General features: G+C 44.6%; 1 protein-coding gene across 6 annotated transcripts in view; it reads right to left on the reverse strand.

Moving 5' to 3' along the window:
• Window positions 1-2,098: 2,098 nt before the first annotated feature.
• CROCC (ciliary rootlet coiled-coil, rootletin) overlaps window positions 2,099-15,874 on the reverse strand; it is a 94,946-nt gene continuing 81,170 nt past the window's right edge. For 4 of the 6 annotated variants that reach the window (XM_033922292.1, XM_033922295.1, XM_033922291.1 and 1 more), the window contains 5 exons: window positions 14,518-14,718; window positions 12,059-12,190; window positions 7,897-8,076; window positions 7,073-7,209; window positions 2,099-3,789 (listed from right to left, as the gene is read on the reverse strand). In XM_033922292.1, the coding sequence (XP_033778183.1) occupies window positions 7,114-7,209; window positions 7,897-8,076; window positions 12,059-12,190; window positions 14,518-14,718 (609 nt within the window). In that variant the 3' untranslated portion in view covers window positions 2,099-3,789; window positions 7,073-7,113. The remainder of the gene's footprint in view (window positions 3,790-7,072; window positions 7,210-7,896; window positions 8,077-12,058; window positions 12,191-14,517; window positions 14,719-15,874) is intronic. The other 2 variants (XR_004537123.1, XM_033922293.1) reach the window with 2 other exon arrangements.

A 15,874-nucleotide genomic window follows, 5' to 3' on the forward strand; every position in this document is an offset into this window, starting at 1 on the left:
TGTGTACTCCCTCACGGAACAGGTTGAGAAGCTCTGCTCTAGATCCTCGGTCTTCAGAGTCAGTGAAGGGCAGGTTTTCAGGATCTCCCTCTGGACTATTCATGAGACATTAGGAGTCTACTGCAAACCAGACTTGTTAACTGAGAAAATATCTGTACACTGCCTAGGAGGCAAGAGTGCTGTAGGCTGGGATCCACAGGCTACTTGGGTTTTTAGGATATTCATCGTGACTATGCATGAGAAAGTAATAGTCTAAAACTCTGCCTGGCCTGTGCACCACCAGGACAGCTTTGAGTACCCTTGCTATAGGTGATGAGCCTCTAGGAATCTAGACTCATGAGGTCCTGCAAGATCTAGTGCAGGAGTGCTTGACTGATGAGTTGCCAAGGCCTCATTTAGGCATACTGAAAAGTCTCAGCCCAACCAGAAAGGAAATGACATATTCACTCCTAAGTTCAACACACTTGGCACATCTTGTCTGAAGTTTCTGTAACCCTTCCAAAAATACTCTTGGGATCTGATCCCTGAAATACTGCTCCACTTCTGCAATTGCCTCCGAATCACTTGAAAATTGTCACCCTTTCAAACACTTTTTAAGGTTTGGAAACAGAAACTAGTCAGATGGCGCAAGGCCTGGTGAGTAGGGTGGATGGTCTAAGCACTGAAACCCCAACTTCGTCAAAACATCCATCGCTTTTTCAGACTTGTGAGCAGGTGCATTGTCTTGAAAAAAGAGACCTCCTAGGTGCAGTTTCCCTCTCCTTTTTTCCTTCAATGCCTCCTTTAATCGGTGCAGCAAGTTAATGTTCTGCATTAACTATTTGGCCTCTTGTAAGACAATAAGTCATTACAACACCTTCCTGATTCCAAAACACTGTGGCCATGAACTTTCCTGCTGAATTTTTAATTTGAAAGTGTTTCATTGTCTTTACGGTTTATCTTCTGTTTTATTTCTTTGAAAATAAGGATGGTCAAGGCATAGCTTCATGTCATAGAGTGGGCAGTAAGGGGGGGGGGGAGATAAAGATGATGAAAAAACAAGTACAAGTCCTGACCACCACTTCTGTGACAGTTTCTTGGCATTTGCCTTCTCCAGAAGATCATAAAACATTGACCATATATAGCAAAGAAAGCTACAATTTAGAGGTAAATAACTTTCTTTTCACATATTCCACTGTGCAAAGCTAATTTTACACAATCTCCTCCATTATACTTAATCCTAAAATGTAAAACTTTAATAGAATTAGTGTTTGAGACAGGGTCCTTTCTACAAAATTAGGTCATCTGCACATTAAAACACTGCACACAGAGAAAACTAGTTTACAAAATCCTTACAAAGATTCCCCCAGAGAGACTTTGGCAATGGCACTGTTTTAGGGGGCTTCAGCCACGTAGCTGTAGGGTACGTTACCACATTAGTTTACCTGGGATAACCATATTGCTAAACAATGTGTCCAAGAAATAGATGGTTGATCTCACACCATCATTCAGGGGAAGGCCATCGATAATTGTCCCAACCTATTCCACCACTGCAAGTACTGACATAATACCTACCATCTGAGAGACAGATTATTTGCCCTATGATATGGGAGTGAGGTTCACATTTGTCAGGACATGCCCCAAACTCAATAGAGCTACCAAGTTACTTAGTGCCAGGAGGGAGACTTTCTTGGCCATGACTCATTTTGAACTTATACTTCAGAGGAGTCTGGTACGTACAATTCCCGAGTAGGGCTGAAAAAATAAAAAATCCAGACAGCCTAGAACCCCCTCCCTCCCTTCCTGGACCTGTGTAACTTGGCACTCCCCAAGAAAAACTTCTCTCAGGGGGCAGGTCATCTCCTCAGGAGTAGAGAGTTGCACAGGGACAGAAATCCCACCCATCCCCGCAAGAAATTACTTCCATCCCCGCCCGTCCCCATAAAAAGCAGCAATTACTTCTAACAGGATCATCAATTCCACAGTTTCTTTTGCTGTTTTCCTTGTGGAATCTCTTTGGTGGAACCCTTTTTTTGTTTTCTGTTCAGGTAATTAACTTATAAACCCCCTCTTTTACTAAGGCTGACGTGTCCATTCTATTATATGGACGAACCCTGCTTCCAAAGCCTTCCATCCCCGTGGGAGTCCCGTTGGCTAGAGGGGAGTCCCTGTGGGAGTCCTGTGGGTTAGGGGGGATTCCCGCGGGACTCCCACAATCCCCGTTCCTGTGCAGACCTCTACTCAGGAGCAGATTTTGCTGAGGCAGCAGTAGAGCTCCAGGCCCAGGCTCAACGGGCTGCAAAAACAAGTGAGCCAGGAAGCCAAGTCAAAGCAACATCATAGCAGAGACGAGACGTTCCCTTTTGAAAGTCACGCTTGTTAGTAATGACATTGCAGCAGGAAAGATGGCAGATCCTCCACATGGTCATTTGCAAAATTAATTATCATCAGCTACAGCCAGACATAAAAACAGAGGCTGCTCACAGGTCTTTCTTTTAACCCTTTAATTGGCAGATAGTGGTACGGCTGTTTTATGTAACTTGATGTTGAACGAATCGCTCCTAAGAGCCGTAGAAGACAACAATGCCAAATAAAGGGTTAAAGCAAACCCCAACGCAGCTCTACTAAGACTCTTTTGTTACTCTGATTACACCCCAGCCTGTTCACATTAGAAGGGAGAGACATTCACAGTATCCTCGGCTGGCGTAACTAATACTGGTTTTCACATTTCCCTTTTAATACTTGCTGCAAAGGTGTATCCTGCTGCTTTTTTTAGCCCCCCCCCAGTGGCAGCAGCTACGGATCCTTCATGCAGGCACCCCAAGATATAAAGAGAAAAAGATAGCAAAAAATAAAAGCAAACTATAAGCCTCTTCTAAAAAGGAAACTGAGCTGGTGGGATGTTATTTACAGCAGCTCCAGGAACGCACTGGGACTCGGAGCTTGAAGCAGGATTCCCGTGAAGCCTGCCTGCCTCTCCAATGCCGCTTTACTCTGGAACATGGTGTCTGCATAAGTTACACAGTATTAGCAGCCATAGAAACCGAGGCTTAGTAGCACCAGTTCATACTGTGATTCTGAGCGTGAGGTTGGGAACCCCATGTGGCCCAAGAGCCTCGGGCCTCCTAATCCCTGGAGTGCATGGTTGGTCCTGCTGATATGAACGAGCCTTCATCAGGGACGAGAATGGGCTTCAGATCCTTGGAGCACAAGCTCAGTTTCACACACTGACTAGTGCGGCCCCAGCTGAGCTGGATCTAAGTAAAAGCAGAACATTAGTTTTGATCTGTTTGCTCCCTGATGAAGATGGTTTGACCTTGTGAATGTACAACTAATCGGCATGTACAGACAGTTCAGGATTAACCTATAGCCTCCCCCTGGAGGGCAGAAGGAAAGGGGAGTCAGTCCTGGTTTTTCAAGTCCCCCAGCTTTGTGGCTCTCAGAACATTTTGAAACACGAGCTGAAACTCCAAAGCTAAGTGTCCTTATGATCCAGAGACTCCCTTGCTCTGTGGCTCTTTGTCTCTGAAGCTAAATGCATTGGGTTCCTGCATGGCAACCTCATGGAGCTACACACAGTGCTACAAGGTTAGATCTATTTCATCGTTCATTTATGATTCCATGTAAAAATAGATATTATACCTCTAAGAAAACCAATGTAAAAAAAACTGAGCAGCAAAGAAAGCTGAGGGCAGGACTCATCCTAGTGCGGGGAGGGTGGTATTAGTTTCCTGAGAAGATGGAGGAGTGAGAATAATGAGGCTGACACCTCCGCATCTCCTGTTGCAGCTGATCCTTCAAGGCTGAGATCTGTAAAAGAAAGGCTTTTATTCAGCAAATAGTATCTTTCTAAGTGTAATCAGACAAATGATATAGATAAGTGCTTGAAGGTTTCTGGGTCTCGCTGCGTCTTGTTAGGGTTTCTACCTAACAAGATGCAGTGAGACCCAAAAACCTGCTAAAAGCACAATTCCAGCTGCAGAAACCCTGAGAGAAGATGTAGATAAGTGTTTGACATCTATAGGCCCAAAGGAGGAATATCCTATATCATCATCATTGATCCACTTGAAATTGAACACTTATGTTTTTATACTATTTTGAGTGGATCAATGATGGTTGCTGGTTGGTTTACAGCCTATATAATTGAACAAAAATTATATCCTGATTAGCAACTGCTTAAGACTGAGATTTCCAAACCCCAAAAGAATCAAATACAACACTATATTCTATAACTTTTCCAAAATGGTAGAACTCTTCCAACACAACTAAAAACTTCTCTCTCCTACAAAAGCTTTTGTAAAGATCCGGAAACCTACCTGTTCATAAAATGTGTCATCCAAGCTAAATGATGCATCTAGCAAAGATTCAGAAATCCCACATCCCTAACAAGGATCCCACCAAACATGACAGACAAACTATATAAACTCCCATAGCGTGATGTCTTGACCCCTAATGTAAATTTGTGATTCTTGATTATGATCCCAAATTCAAGACTGTAATTCCTGGATAGGTCCAGTAACTTAACCTGTAAATTGCATTGAACTCCTTCTGGGGTTTATTAGCGATGCATAGATATTTACAGCTTGGAAAAAAGAGATGTCTGAGGGGAGATATGATTGAAGTCTACAAAATCCTGAGTGGAGTAGAACAGGTATAAGTGGATCGAATTTTCACTCTGTCAAAAATTGCAAAGACTAAGGGACACTCGATGAAACTGCAGGGAAATACTTTTAAAACCAATAGGAGGAAATATTTTTTCACTCGGAAAATAGTTAAGCTCTGGAAAGCATTGTCAAAAGTTGTGGTAAGAGCAGATAGCGTAGCTGGTTTTAAGAAAGACTATAGACTTTTCCTCCAGGAATTTGTCCAAACCTGTTATTAAGACATGGGGGAAGTCATTGCTTGCCCTGGATCGGTAGCATGGAATGTTGCTACTCTTTGGGATTTGGCCAGATTCTAGGGACCTGGATTGGATACCGTGAGAACGAGCTACTGGGCTTGATGGACCATTGGCTGACCCAGTAAGGCTATTATGTTCTTATGTAATGAAGCTGAAACCTGATGGCAACAATGTTAACATTATGATCCTGAAACCCCTTCTTATACCCCTCTTAGACTAATATACCGTATTTTTAGCTCCATAAGATGCACTTTTTCCCCCAAAAAAGTGGGTGGAAATAAGAGTGCGTCTTATGGAGCGAATACCCCCCTGTACCTTTTAAAAAATCAGTGTTCCTGCCCTTCCCTCAGCTGTCTCCCGAACTCTTACGGCAGCGTCAGAGTAGAGCACGAGGAAGGCGCGAGCTTTTCGCGTTCCTGCCTGGTCTCACTCTGCTCTGTGAATGGCTGCCGCCAGTTCTTGCAGGAGTGATGGCAGAATTTTTTAAAAGGTATGGGGGGGCGGGCCTGCCTGCCTGCCACAGGGTGGGGGGCTCTGTCTGCCAGGCACTAGCCCTGCCTTCCCTGTCCCTGCCAGCTACTAGCCCTGCCTGCCTTGTGTTCTGTCCCTGACTGCCAGCTACTAGACCTGCCTGCCCTGTGCCCTGTCCCTACCTGCCTGCCAGCCACTAGGCCTGTCTGCCCTTTGTCCTGTCCCTGCCTGCCTTGTCCTGGCCTACCACTACAGAGGGGGGACAGGGTACAGAGCCTGGAAGGGAGGGGGAGCAGGGTTCAGAGCTTGGCAAGGAGTGTGGGGTTGGGTATAAAGCCTAGCAGGGAGAATTTTGTTCAGAATGGGATTTTTTCTTGTTTTCTTCCTCTAAATTTAGGGTGCGTCTTATGGTCAGGTGCATCTTAAGGAGCAAAAAATACAGTAACCAGTAATATTTAGTATCTTCATATGCATAAGATTCTGCTAAGTGTCTAGTTCCTTAAGAGGTTCTGTTTTGGTTTTTTGATTGCCAATCTATAGACCCCAATGCAAATGGAGAAGCTGGACAAAGCACTGATCGTAGGAATCAAAATGGGAAGAAAAGGCGAGTTGGAAAGTCCCATCTGCACAATCAAAGAGAGAGAGATTGTGCATGCCTTTGTGGTAATGAGGCTGGCAAACTGTCTGTGAGGGCTCCCAGCCTGTCCCAGTCAGTGTAAATGAAAAGGAAATTTTATGGCTGAACAAAAACAAATAGCAGTTTGTTTCAATCACAGACTCGGGACTTTGAATTGTTTCTCCTCTCTTCTCAGGCGTCTACAGTATAATCATGCATTAATCTAGGCCTGGCTCTAATTAGAATACTCAGGTCTGAGTCTTCGCCAAAAAAACCCCTAAAACCCCCAACACTTTTACCTTTGCAGTCTGGGATGGGAGGGAATTCTAGAGAACTATAGCACATGGGGATTTTTCCTCAGTTTGATTTCCTCCTCCTGTCCTGGGTTCCTTTCCACTTTGCAAGGGTGTCCCTAAGAACAGTCCCTCACTGATCTTGCAGTTAAGCCTCCTTACAGCAGGTAGAACTAACCTCCCATGTCAGAGGGGCAGTTCTCAGATATCTTAGAATGTTGACTGGGCTGCACAATCTGTGGGGGAGACCCAGGGAAGCAAGGAATGGCTTTATTTCCAAGGTTTGCACCCGGGGGGGGGGGGAGTTAAAGAGTGAATACTTTAAATTGTATTTCTACTTTACTGTATACCATCTTGAACTGAAAAGGTATGACGGGATATAAATACAGCTATTATTATTTTTAAACTAGTCTTATAGCCCGTTACATTAACGGGTGCTAGAATATATGTATGTGTGTCTGTCTTTATTTCTTTCTCTCTCTCTCCTTAGCCGCTTTCTATATTTCTGTCTTTCTTTTTCCTTGGCTGTCCACCACCACCCCTTGCTTGCTCCACCTGTCCATTCTCCCTTCCTTTTACCTCCCCTGTGTCCACCACCACTCCTTCACTGCTCTCCTTATCCAGCAGCAGCCCTTCTCCCTTTGTTTTACCTCCCCCCTGCTAGAATATATGTCTGTCTTTCTTTCTGTCTCCCTCCCACTATCTGTCTTTCTCCCTGCCCCCTATACAGCAGCATTTCTGTCCCCCCCTGCAGCTTTAAAAAGGTCTTACTTCACCACCCTGGCACTAAGGGAGGGAAATGGGCAGCCTCACCTCCATGGTAGAAACGGTGCTAGGGCAAGGGCAGAGTTTATTTATTTCGGTTTGCATCTTACGACTGGCATCAGAAGGGCAGGCTGGAGCCACTCCCCATGCTTCCTAGTTCGGCCGGACCGTGGAACCTGCAAGGACTGGAATAAAAGAGGGAAAAGTTGAGGCGTACGCACTCCTAGACCCCCTGCAGGCGACAGCCGCAGTGGTTGACAGCTCCCCTCTGATGTCATCGGTGTGCTGCGCCCTGGCGTGTGGGGGTGGGGGGAACTCTCTCTGCGTTGCCGGATGAGAGGTAATCCTGGGTTGCCGCTGTGCGAGATTTGTCCCGATCCCTTCCCGAAGCTGGAGAGGGGCAGGAAAAGCTCGCGATTACCTGAATTACCTGCCTCCCTGTCTGTGTGCGCGCGGCAGTTCTCATTTCTCGGGGTGAAGCCCGGGCTTTTTTAAATTTTGAAGTTGCCATGGCGGCTATCCTCAGTCGCAGCGGCGCGAGGTGGAGAGTAGGGAGGTTTGTCTGGCGCGCATGCGCACTCCTACCGCCACAGCCCGACAGATCAGGACTTAGGGAACATGTGGTTAGAGTGCGCATGTTCGCTTAGCGTTTTATTATTATAGATAGAATGCAGATATCATTCATTTAGAATAGAGCCGTGTCATTTGTACAGTTCACTTTTATTCTTTGCTCCTTTTTCTACAATGTTGAAGAGAATTGGTCCCATTTTATTCCAACTTTCTCTTTCCCATCCTTTATCCAGTTATTAATCTACAATACAACATTACGAGCCTGTGGTTTTTTAACTTCCTAAGGTGAAAGTGTGTCTCACCTGTTCCTCCAGCCCTTTCACACGCTGCCTGTGTGCTCTTTCACGTGCATCCATTGTGCGCTCAGCCTGTCCTTGTGATGCCCGCAGTCGCTCTATCTCCTGTTGGAGATCCTGACGGTGGCGGGCAGCAGTTTCAATTAAACTCTGTGAATGTGTCTGTTCCATATCTGCTATCTGGGCCTGAGAGGGAGAGAGGAAGTGTATAAGAATCACAATTTCATGGCAATAGAATTGAGTATATATCTAAGTTTTTTTTCTGCTGTCCTAGCATGGAAAGTAGTTAAGATAGGCAATTGCAGAGCTCTCTTCAAGCCCTGGGGCTACGAGCACTGCCTTCATAGCATCACAGTGGCACCTATTGGTCCTGGTCAAGGTACATGCATACCAGGGGCTAAAGGAAGCTGTGCTCTATGGTCCTGGCCGAGGACTTTCACTGCGCCCTGGCAGGGCTAGAAGAGAAATGGTCACGGAGGGGGAAACACACAGGTCATGAATGCTACTCATCGTGCTGTAACCTTAGTACAGGTTGAAGCATAAAGCAGCAGGAGGGACTGCCAGGCCAACCCTCACCCCCCCCCCCACCCAAAAAAAAAAAAAAAAAAATCTGTCAAGGTTAAATGAAAAGAATGTTCCAACAGAATATAAAACACCAAACTCTGCTACCTTGACAGTATTGTTACAACCAGTCTTAAATGTTCTGTGGGAAAAGTTAAATGCAATGACAGTATTAGACTTCTTGGTATCAGATCAGAGAGGACTGAGGGCGGGAAGAGATCCGCTAGAAATTCTCTTCTATCTCTTAAGATCACAGTTACGACATCTTTCACAAGCCCCAAACCCAGAGAATCACTCACCAGACTGTATGTGATCATCCTTCTAACCCTGCTTAACTCCTCCTTCAAGGTACAGCAGCCCAATCAAAAGAGAGAAGCCAATGAGCCAACCACTCAGATCAAAGCTTACTCTGGCTAACAGGAAGTGGGCGGGATATGGCAGGTGGCCCTGATCACTGCAGAGGTCCAGAGTAGGCTCTGAGTAATCGTAGGCACAAAGCTCATACTTCATACAAGGACAAGAGGGAGACTTTGGGATTACAAGGGGATAGTTCTGGTGACCAAAGGAGCAATTTTATAAAGGCAGCTAAAGGTTAGGGGTCCAAAATCTAGAGAGCAAATTTGTACTCCTAAAGCATTGCAGGATACATAGCAGAAGTCAGCAATTAGGCATCGAAACTCAGGCGTCAGCACTTATGCTTGCTCTATGGCAGGTGCGAATGTCAGCTTCTAAATGCAGTAATTGGGCGCCTGACGGTATTCAATAAAGCACGCCCTGAATTAGTTGCAAGGCCCATGACCTATTTTCCCTCTAAGCGGAGCATGTGAGCAATCGTTCATACGTTCTAGGAGCGGTCGCTCACAAAAATATTTGCAAATCTGTTGGTTCTTAGAAGTTGTTGCTCACATGATGCACTGGGGCATGGCCCAAGGCCCGCAGTTTGGGATCGAGGCCTCCAGAGCAGGAGGGACTGAGCACCCCTCTTGTTCCCAACTTTTTTTTACAGGTACAGGGAGGTGGATGGGAACGGGGAAGGAGGCGTCCACGTCTGGTGGTAGGAGGGAGTGGGCATCCCTCCTGCTTTTTTTTTGGGGGGGGGGATGGAGGGGGGAGGAGTAGTCATCCCTCTTGCCATATTTTGGATCGCGTGGAGGGAGCACCAAAGGCAGGAGGGAGTTGGCATCCCTCCTGTCATGTGTTTGCGGTGGCAGGCATCAGTGGGCATTTTTTGTGGGTTCGGGGAGGGAGAGGGCACACCTTTAAAAAAATTTTGCGTGTGTAATACATGCAAAATATCAGTGCCATTAAAAAAAAAGGAAAAAAAAACCCAGGCAGGTTTTACAATGGTAAAACCCGATGCAAAACAGCCAAGCAACTGTTAGTGAATCAATCGCTTGGCTATTTTGCATGGGGTTTTACTTATTTGCATGGGTGGATTGGATCGGATCGTTAAGTAGGCGGTGGGCCATTTAGTGGATCAGGTCAGGGAATAGGAATGATTGCAAAACCAGTAAAACTGGTTTTGCGACCATCCTTAGAGGATTGGTAAGTTTAGTGAATAAGCCTTATATACATTGACTGAATGTATCTTTTCTGTTGTGAACCGCTTTGAACTTTTGGTATAGCGGTATACAAAAAATAAAAAATTATTATTAAGTCTTGGCCACTAGTTTAAGTGTGTTTGCAGAGTCTTAGTATGAAGTAGAGAATGACACGGGGATAAATTTTTCCCTGTCCCTGCGGGAACTCATTTTCCCATTCCGGTGAGTTCTTTTCCTACCCAATTCCTGCAAGCTCTGTCCTCATCTCCGCAAGCCTCAAACACTTTAAAATCATAGATTTATTTTTCTATGAAGTACTTTTTTAATGTCTGAATAACATCATAAGTGTTCGAGGTTGTGCAGTTAAGGCTGAGCTAACAGGAATTGGGGCAGAGACAGGGAAAAGCTGATGGGGAAATTCTCTAGTACGAAGGGCTGGTGTTCTGGGATCTGCAACTTACACAAAGGCTCCAGCGCACTGTGATTCCAAGACTCCACAAAGAGATAATGTGGTCAGCAGATGCTTATACGTTTTACTGTGGTGAACACGTAGCCGTGTGTCATGAGAAAAAATGTTAATAGATGTTAGTTTAAACCACAACCCTTTCTAGGAAAAGACCTTGAAAGACTCGGCACAGTTTTCTTGAGCAAAGAGTTAAAGTCTTTGGCCCATGATTTGAAGCGCTGCCCTAGAGAGGCTCCTTTTCTTTGGATGGGAAAACTGTTCTGGATTCTGTAATTTCTGTGTGGAGGGTTGGGGGAAATGCCAGTTCTTTTCTTTGTACAAGGAATCCAAATTTTAAACCCTTAAATCACACAGTACCGCTGCTGCTAGGATTCTGCAAACATGTTTATTCACCATTCACCCTAAAGGAAGTGAAATCAAATGAATTCTTTGTTACAGTTCCAGCTCCAGATGTGAGGCAGTTGCAGGGCTATGGGCAAGTAGGGGGTGGCAACACCATATCATCCTTTTAGGCCAGGGTGAAGGTCTGTAAGCATTTCAAGCTGAAAAAATGGGTACTTAAGCACCATTTGGTCCAGGAGGAGCAGAAAATTGGATTAATAATAATAATAATAACTTTGGAGACTACTGTTCTGGGTTTCAAGCGCAAGTTGGATTCACACCTTCTTGCAAATCACATCGGGGGATACGGGAAATCCGGGTCTCCAATAAGGAGCACCTAACTGGGCCTCCGCATGTGCGGATCGCTGGACTAGATGGACCTAGGTCTGATCCGGCGAAGGCGTTTCTTATGTTTTTGTATACCGCCATACCCAGAGAGTTCTAGGCTGTTCACAGCAATTAATTAAGATTACAAACGAAGATAACATTGGAATTAACAATTTTTGGAGAGTACAAGTCATTGAAGTTGACAGGAATATACAAGAGTGTGCAATTTTATTTACAGGGAAAAATACCGGTCATTGAAGTTGATTGGTTTGGTGGGTACAATAAGAGGGGAAGGTGGAGGTTCACGTGTATTGATGGGAGTGAAGAAGTGAGAGGGTGTGTTAGGGGTTCTTTGTGTTGAAATTTCAGAAAATCTCAATTTTAATGCATTATTGCTTTTCCAACACATGGAGTAGATGAAAGATGGCAGGATGACCTTGCTGTATGGATCCCACCCCCATTTTCCCTCCTCCCAAACAATCCCTATATCTGTCTAAAACACATATATATATTTATACAAATTTTATATATATCCACACACACACACTTAGGAACTATGAAGTAATGTCCGTCAGCTATTCCAGTATTGCTAGGTATTCTTTGTGATTACTCTTCTATATGTAAAGAAAAATAGAGCGACTAGGGACATCTCAAGGACAGGCATGTGAAAGAGATCACAGCTCTGCCCTTATTTTGAAGATAGCCTAGTCTCATGACTCCTTGCAGACAGAACAGAGTGGTCTCTCCTCTCTCCAATCTGGCCCATGGTTCTGCTCTCCCTTTGGAAGTGGGAATGGAGATATGATTTAGCCTCTCGTGGACAAAGAAAAGCTATAACTTTATTTGAAAACTCTACTCCAGATCAAGTTAATATCCAAGGTATGTCCAGTACCTCTAACTGCTGAATCTGCCTCTGTGCCTCCACCAGCTCCTGTTCCACAGTTGTCAGCGAGCGATCCAGGCGGCCCTTCTCCACAGACAGTCGCACAGAGTCTTCGGTGGTTTTAAGCTTTTCACGTTCCACCTGCCAGACACAGCCGCACAAAGAAGAAAAAAATGTCAAGGAATGGCAGGGGTCAACATTCACTTTGGCAAACATCTTCACAGGGAGAACATTGCATACGGTCATGAATAGATAAGGAAAAGAAAGCCCCTGAGAAGAATGAGATTTTAGAAACATAGGCTTGTGCCAGCCCTACATATCATAAAGTGGGGGTATTGCAATGGCAGGTCTAGAGATTTAACCTTTCAAGCTTTATAGGGGCAAGTTCTGCAATTAAATAACTAAAAAAGGTTGGCCTGCTTGTACATCTAGGCAAATTCCAGAGAACCTGCACACTAACAGGAATGATTTGGTGGTGCAGGGATAGTCAGACTTTCAGATCACTGAAAAGTCTAGGGAGTTTGACGTGTCTTCTCTCTTCCTGCCTCTCGTCCTGTGGCTTGTTGCGGCAGGTGGGTCTATGGTCCAGCATCTCCTCTCTTCCACCCCACCCCCATGATCCAGCACCTCCCCTATCTCTCTACCCCCTCCTCATGATATCCAGCATCTCCCGAGCCCTTGCTGATTGCCCTTGCCTTTGTTCACCAATTTCTCCTGTTCCTTGAACTCCTGTTTTTTGCCTTTTGTTTCTACCCAGCATTTTTCCTGCTCAGTATCTTCTTTGGATACTTTCACCCGAACAGTTCTCTTTTTGATTGTCAACTTGTTGAAGCGGGTTCTCTGAGGAAGCCGTCTTGGCGAAATGCATCAGACCCGGCTTTAGCAAGATAAGATTCTGCTTCAGAAAGATAACTTTTATTTTACCTTGAGTTTTTTCAAAAAGACTAAGTTCAAAGTTTAAAATATAAGAAAGCTGTTGTGAATTAGTGAAACACTTTTGCACTTCTATTTAAATTTTTTTTTTTTTTTTACACAATATGAAACAACTTTATAAACAACTCCAAAAGAGAGCAATGATAGACATTTGAAACACTAATCAGGGTTTTACCCTGGTCTTGTTCATTATACCATCTCATGGTTCTGAGCTCCTTCAGGCAGTTTATATAGTGGTTTTAAGTTTATAGTGCTCCTTCTAAGATGTATGCAGAAATGGATGACCATATATGACGGCAGCCCCTACTTTACAAATATCGACATGTACATTATTGATAGAGGCAACACAGATATCCATGTGCCGGGCACCTGCCCTATGCATGTTGTGGTTTCAAAACATAGATGTCTATGTCTGCCATTCCAGAAATTTATGACTCCTCAAACTGCGAAAGAGCCTGTATCATTTCCTAGCATTGCTTTTGGGCAGGGGGAGAGGAACACAAGGTTGTGGTAAGAGCAGATAGCGTAGCTGGTTTAAAGAAAGATTTGGACAAGTTCCTGGAGGAAAAGTCCATAGTCAGTTAATGAGAAAGACATGGGAGAAGCCACTGCTTGCCCTGGATCGGTAGCATGGAATGTTGCTACTCTTTGGGGTTCTGGAATCTTTTGTTACTCTTTGGGATTCTGGAATGTTGGTACACCTTGGGTTTTGGCCAGGTACTAAGGACCTGGATTGGCCACCGTGAGAACGGGCTACTGGGCTTGATGGACCACTGGTCTGATCCAGTAAGGCTATTCTTATCTCTTAAGGGGGTGGCCTAAGCTCATCCCTTTTCTAGAGTGCAGCATCTCTAAGTAACCTAAATGTCCCTGGGGCCACCTGTAAATCCCGACATTGCTCTCAGACCACATAACAGGCATTCCCTTCTGAAATGAGGAATGCATGAGTATTTTTAGACCTATCCACAATACGCCAAGATCGCACCTCCACTGCCTTATGCAAGAATTCATGATTTGGACACACGTATCCTGGCTTTCTGAAAGCGGGATTTAAAAGGGGTGCAATATGCATGTCTAAATGTCAGTTTCAAATCATGAAAAGGACTTCAAAACTAACCACCTATATGTACTGTACAGTCCAATTAAATCTCCTCTTTAAATGTCTTCTCTGTGCTTATGAAGGGTTTCGACAAGTTGCTGAAAGAAAAGGCCACAACCATTACTAGCCATGCAGACCTGGGAAAGCCGCCTCCTGTCCCCCTGGGAGAAAGAAGGGTTTAACTCTTCAGGAAACTGACAAGAAGGGGGCTTCTGGGCTCGGGGAACCTTTGGTCTCTTGGAAACAGCACCACTCCCAAAATCTTTTGCCTATTCAAGTCCTTGAGCTCCGATTGGTAGCCAATTGCCCTATCTTTCTACCTTCAGCGTTTGGGGAACCATAACTCCATATTGCAACGATGATCTGAAAAATAACTTAGACAGCGGTTGGGTGGGCCTGTCTTTGCTTCTACCTCTGCCCCATCCCTTCATTTAACCTTGTCAAGTGTTTTCCTCAGCGCTGTCTTGTCCTTCTCAAGTCGCAGGGAGGAGCGTTCGATCTCTCGCTTCTCATTTTCCAGCTGGGCCACGGCCCGTTGCAGGCTGCTCAGACGCTCTTGCAAAAGTTGCTTCTCCTCTTGCAGTTTCTGAAGGCTCCGTAGGGATGCCCCTTCACTCTCCTGATGCTGACGCAGCAACTGCACCCCAAAAGAGAGAAAGAGCAGTGATAAGAAATCCTCATCGCAGAGGAGTGTGGCAGCTACAGTTGGAAGTAACTCACTGGCTACAGATAAGAGATGGATGCTATCTTCTGCCTTTATTTGGACTAATATGCTTTTCTATAGCTGATACATACACAGATCTGACAAAAGTCAGTGTGAAACCACATATATCTCATCTCTAGACAGCTGTGTTAGTTCAAGGCATCAAATAATTCAGCTTCCTCTACCAGTACCATGGCTAACCAAGTACTATGTGAAGTTCTTCCAAGGAGCCATCGATCTACATTGGCATTCATTTTCTTATGGATGTTAAGGCACTAGGGGCTCTGGATATCTTTTTTATTACTTGCAAATCAAGGTACAAACAGGGCCAGCGTTAGGGGAGTGCAAACATGGCAATTGCCCTTGGCTCCATGCTGCAAGAGGTCCAAGCCTGTCTGAAGCTGGGCTTTGGGATGAGACAATTCTTCAGACAATGGTGATAACAAGAGGCATTTTTTCATGGTTGAAGACGTGAAGGGGTAGATGTTTGGGGCATGCAGGGAAGGAGGAACACAGCAGTGATTCCCCTGTGTTTTATTGCTGGCATCATGGCTCTGCTGCTAGGGATGCATGTCACTAGGAGAGGGAGGGGGGACCTGCCAGCAGTAAAGATTCAAAGAATTATTAAGGTGATGGAATAATAATAATAATTTTATTTAGATGCCGCCATACCGGGGAGGTTCTAAGCAGCTCACAGCATGAGAAAAAGCCATACATACATTTTCAATGAAAATCACAATAAAATTCAATAAAAAGCGATGCATACATTTCAATAAAATTGATCAGAGTAAAAGTACAAACATTACAATAAAATTGAACAAGATAAAAGGGCAAACCATGCAAATAAGAAGCATGAAAATCAAATGGAAACATGGTTAAAGTAAGAGAAAAAGTAAGATCATTATAATGTCGGCCTATTAAATAATTGAGTCTTTAGTAATTCCTGAAATCCTCTCATATGCAAAAGGACTTAAAAGGTTAGGGCTGGAGAGGAGATATGATAGGGGTCTTCAAAATCCCGGCTAGGAACAGGGAAATGTGAATAGATTGTTTTAAAAGTATTACCTCGTAACTTCGTCATCTTTGTACT

The sequence above is a fragment of the Geotrypetes seraphini genome, chromosome 15, assembly GCF_902459505.1.
Source record: "Geotrypetes seraphini chromosome 15, aGeoSer1.1, whole genome shotgun sequence".
Taxonomy (NCBI): Eukaryota; Metazoa; Chordata; class Amphibia; order Gymnophiona; family Dermophiidae; genus Geotrypetes; species Geotrypetes seraphini.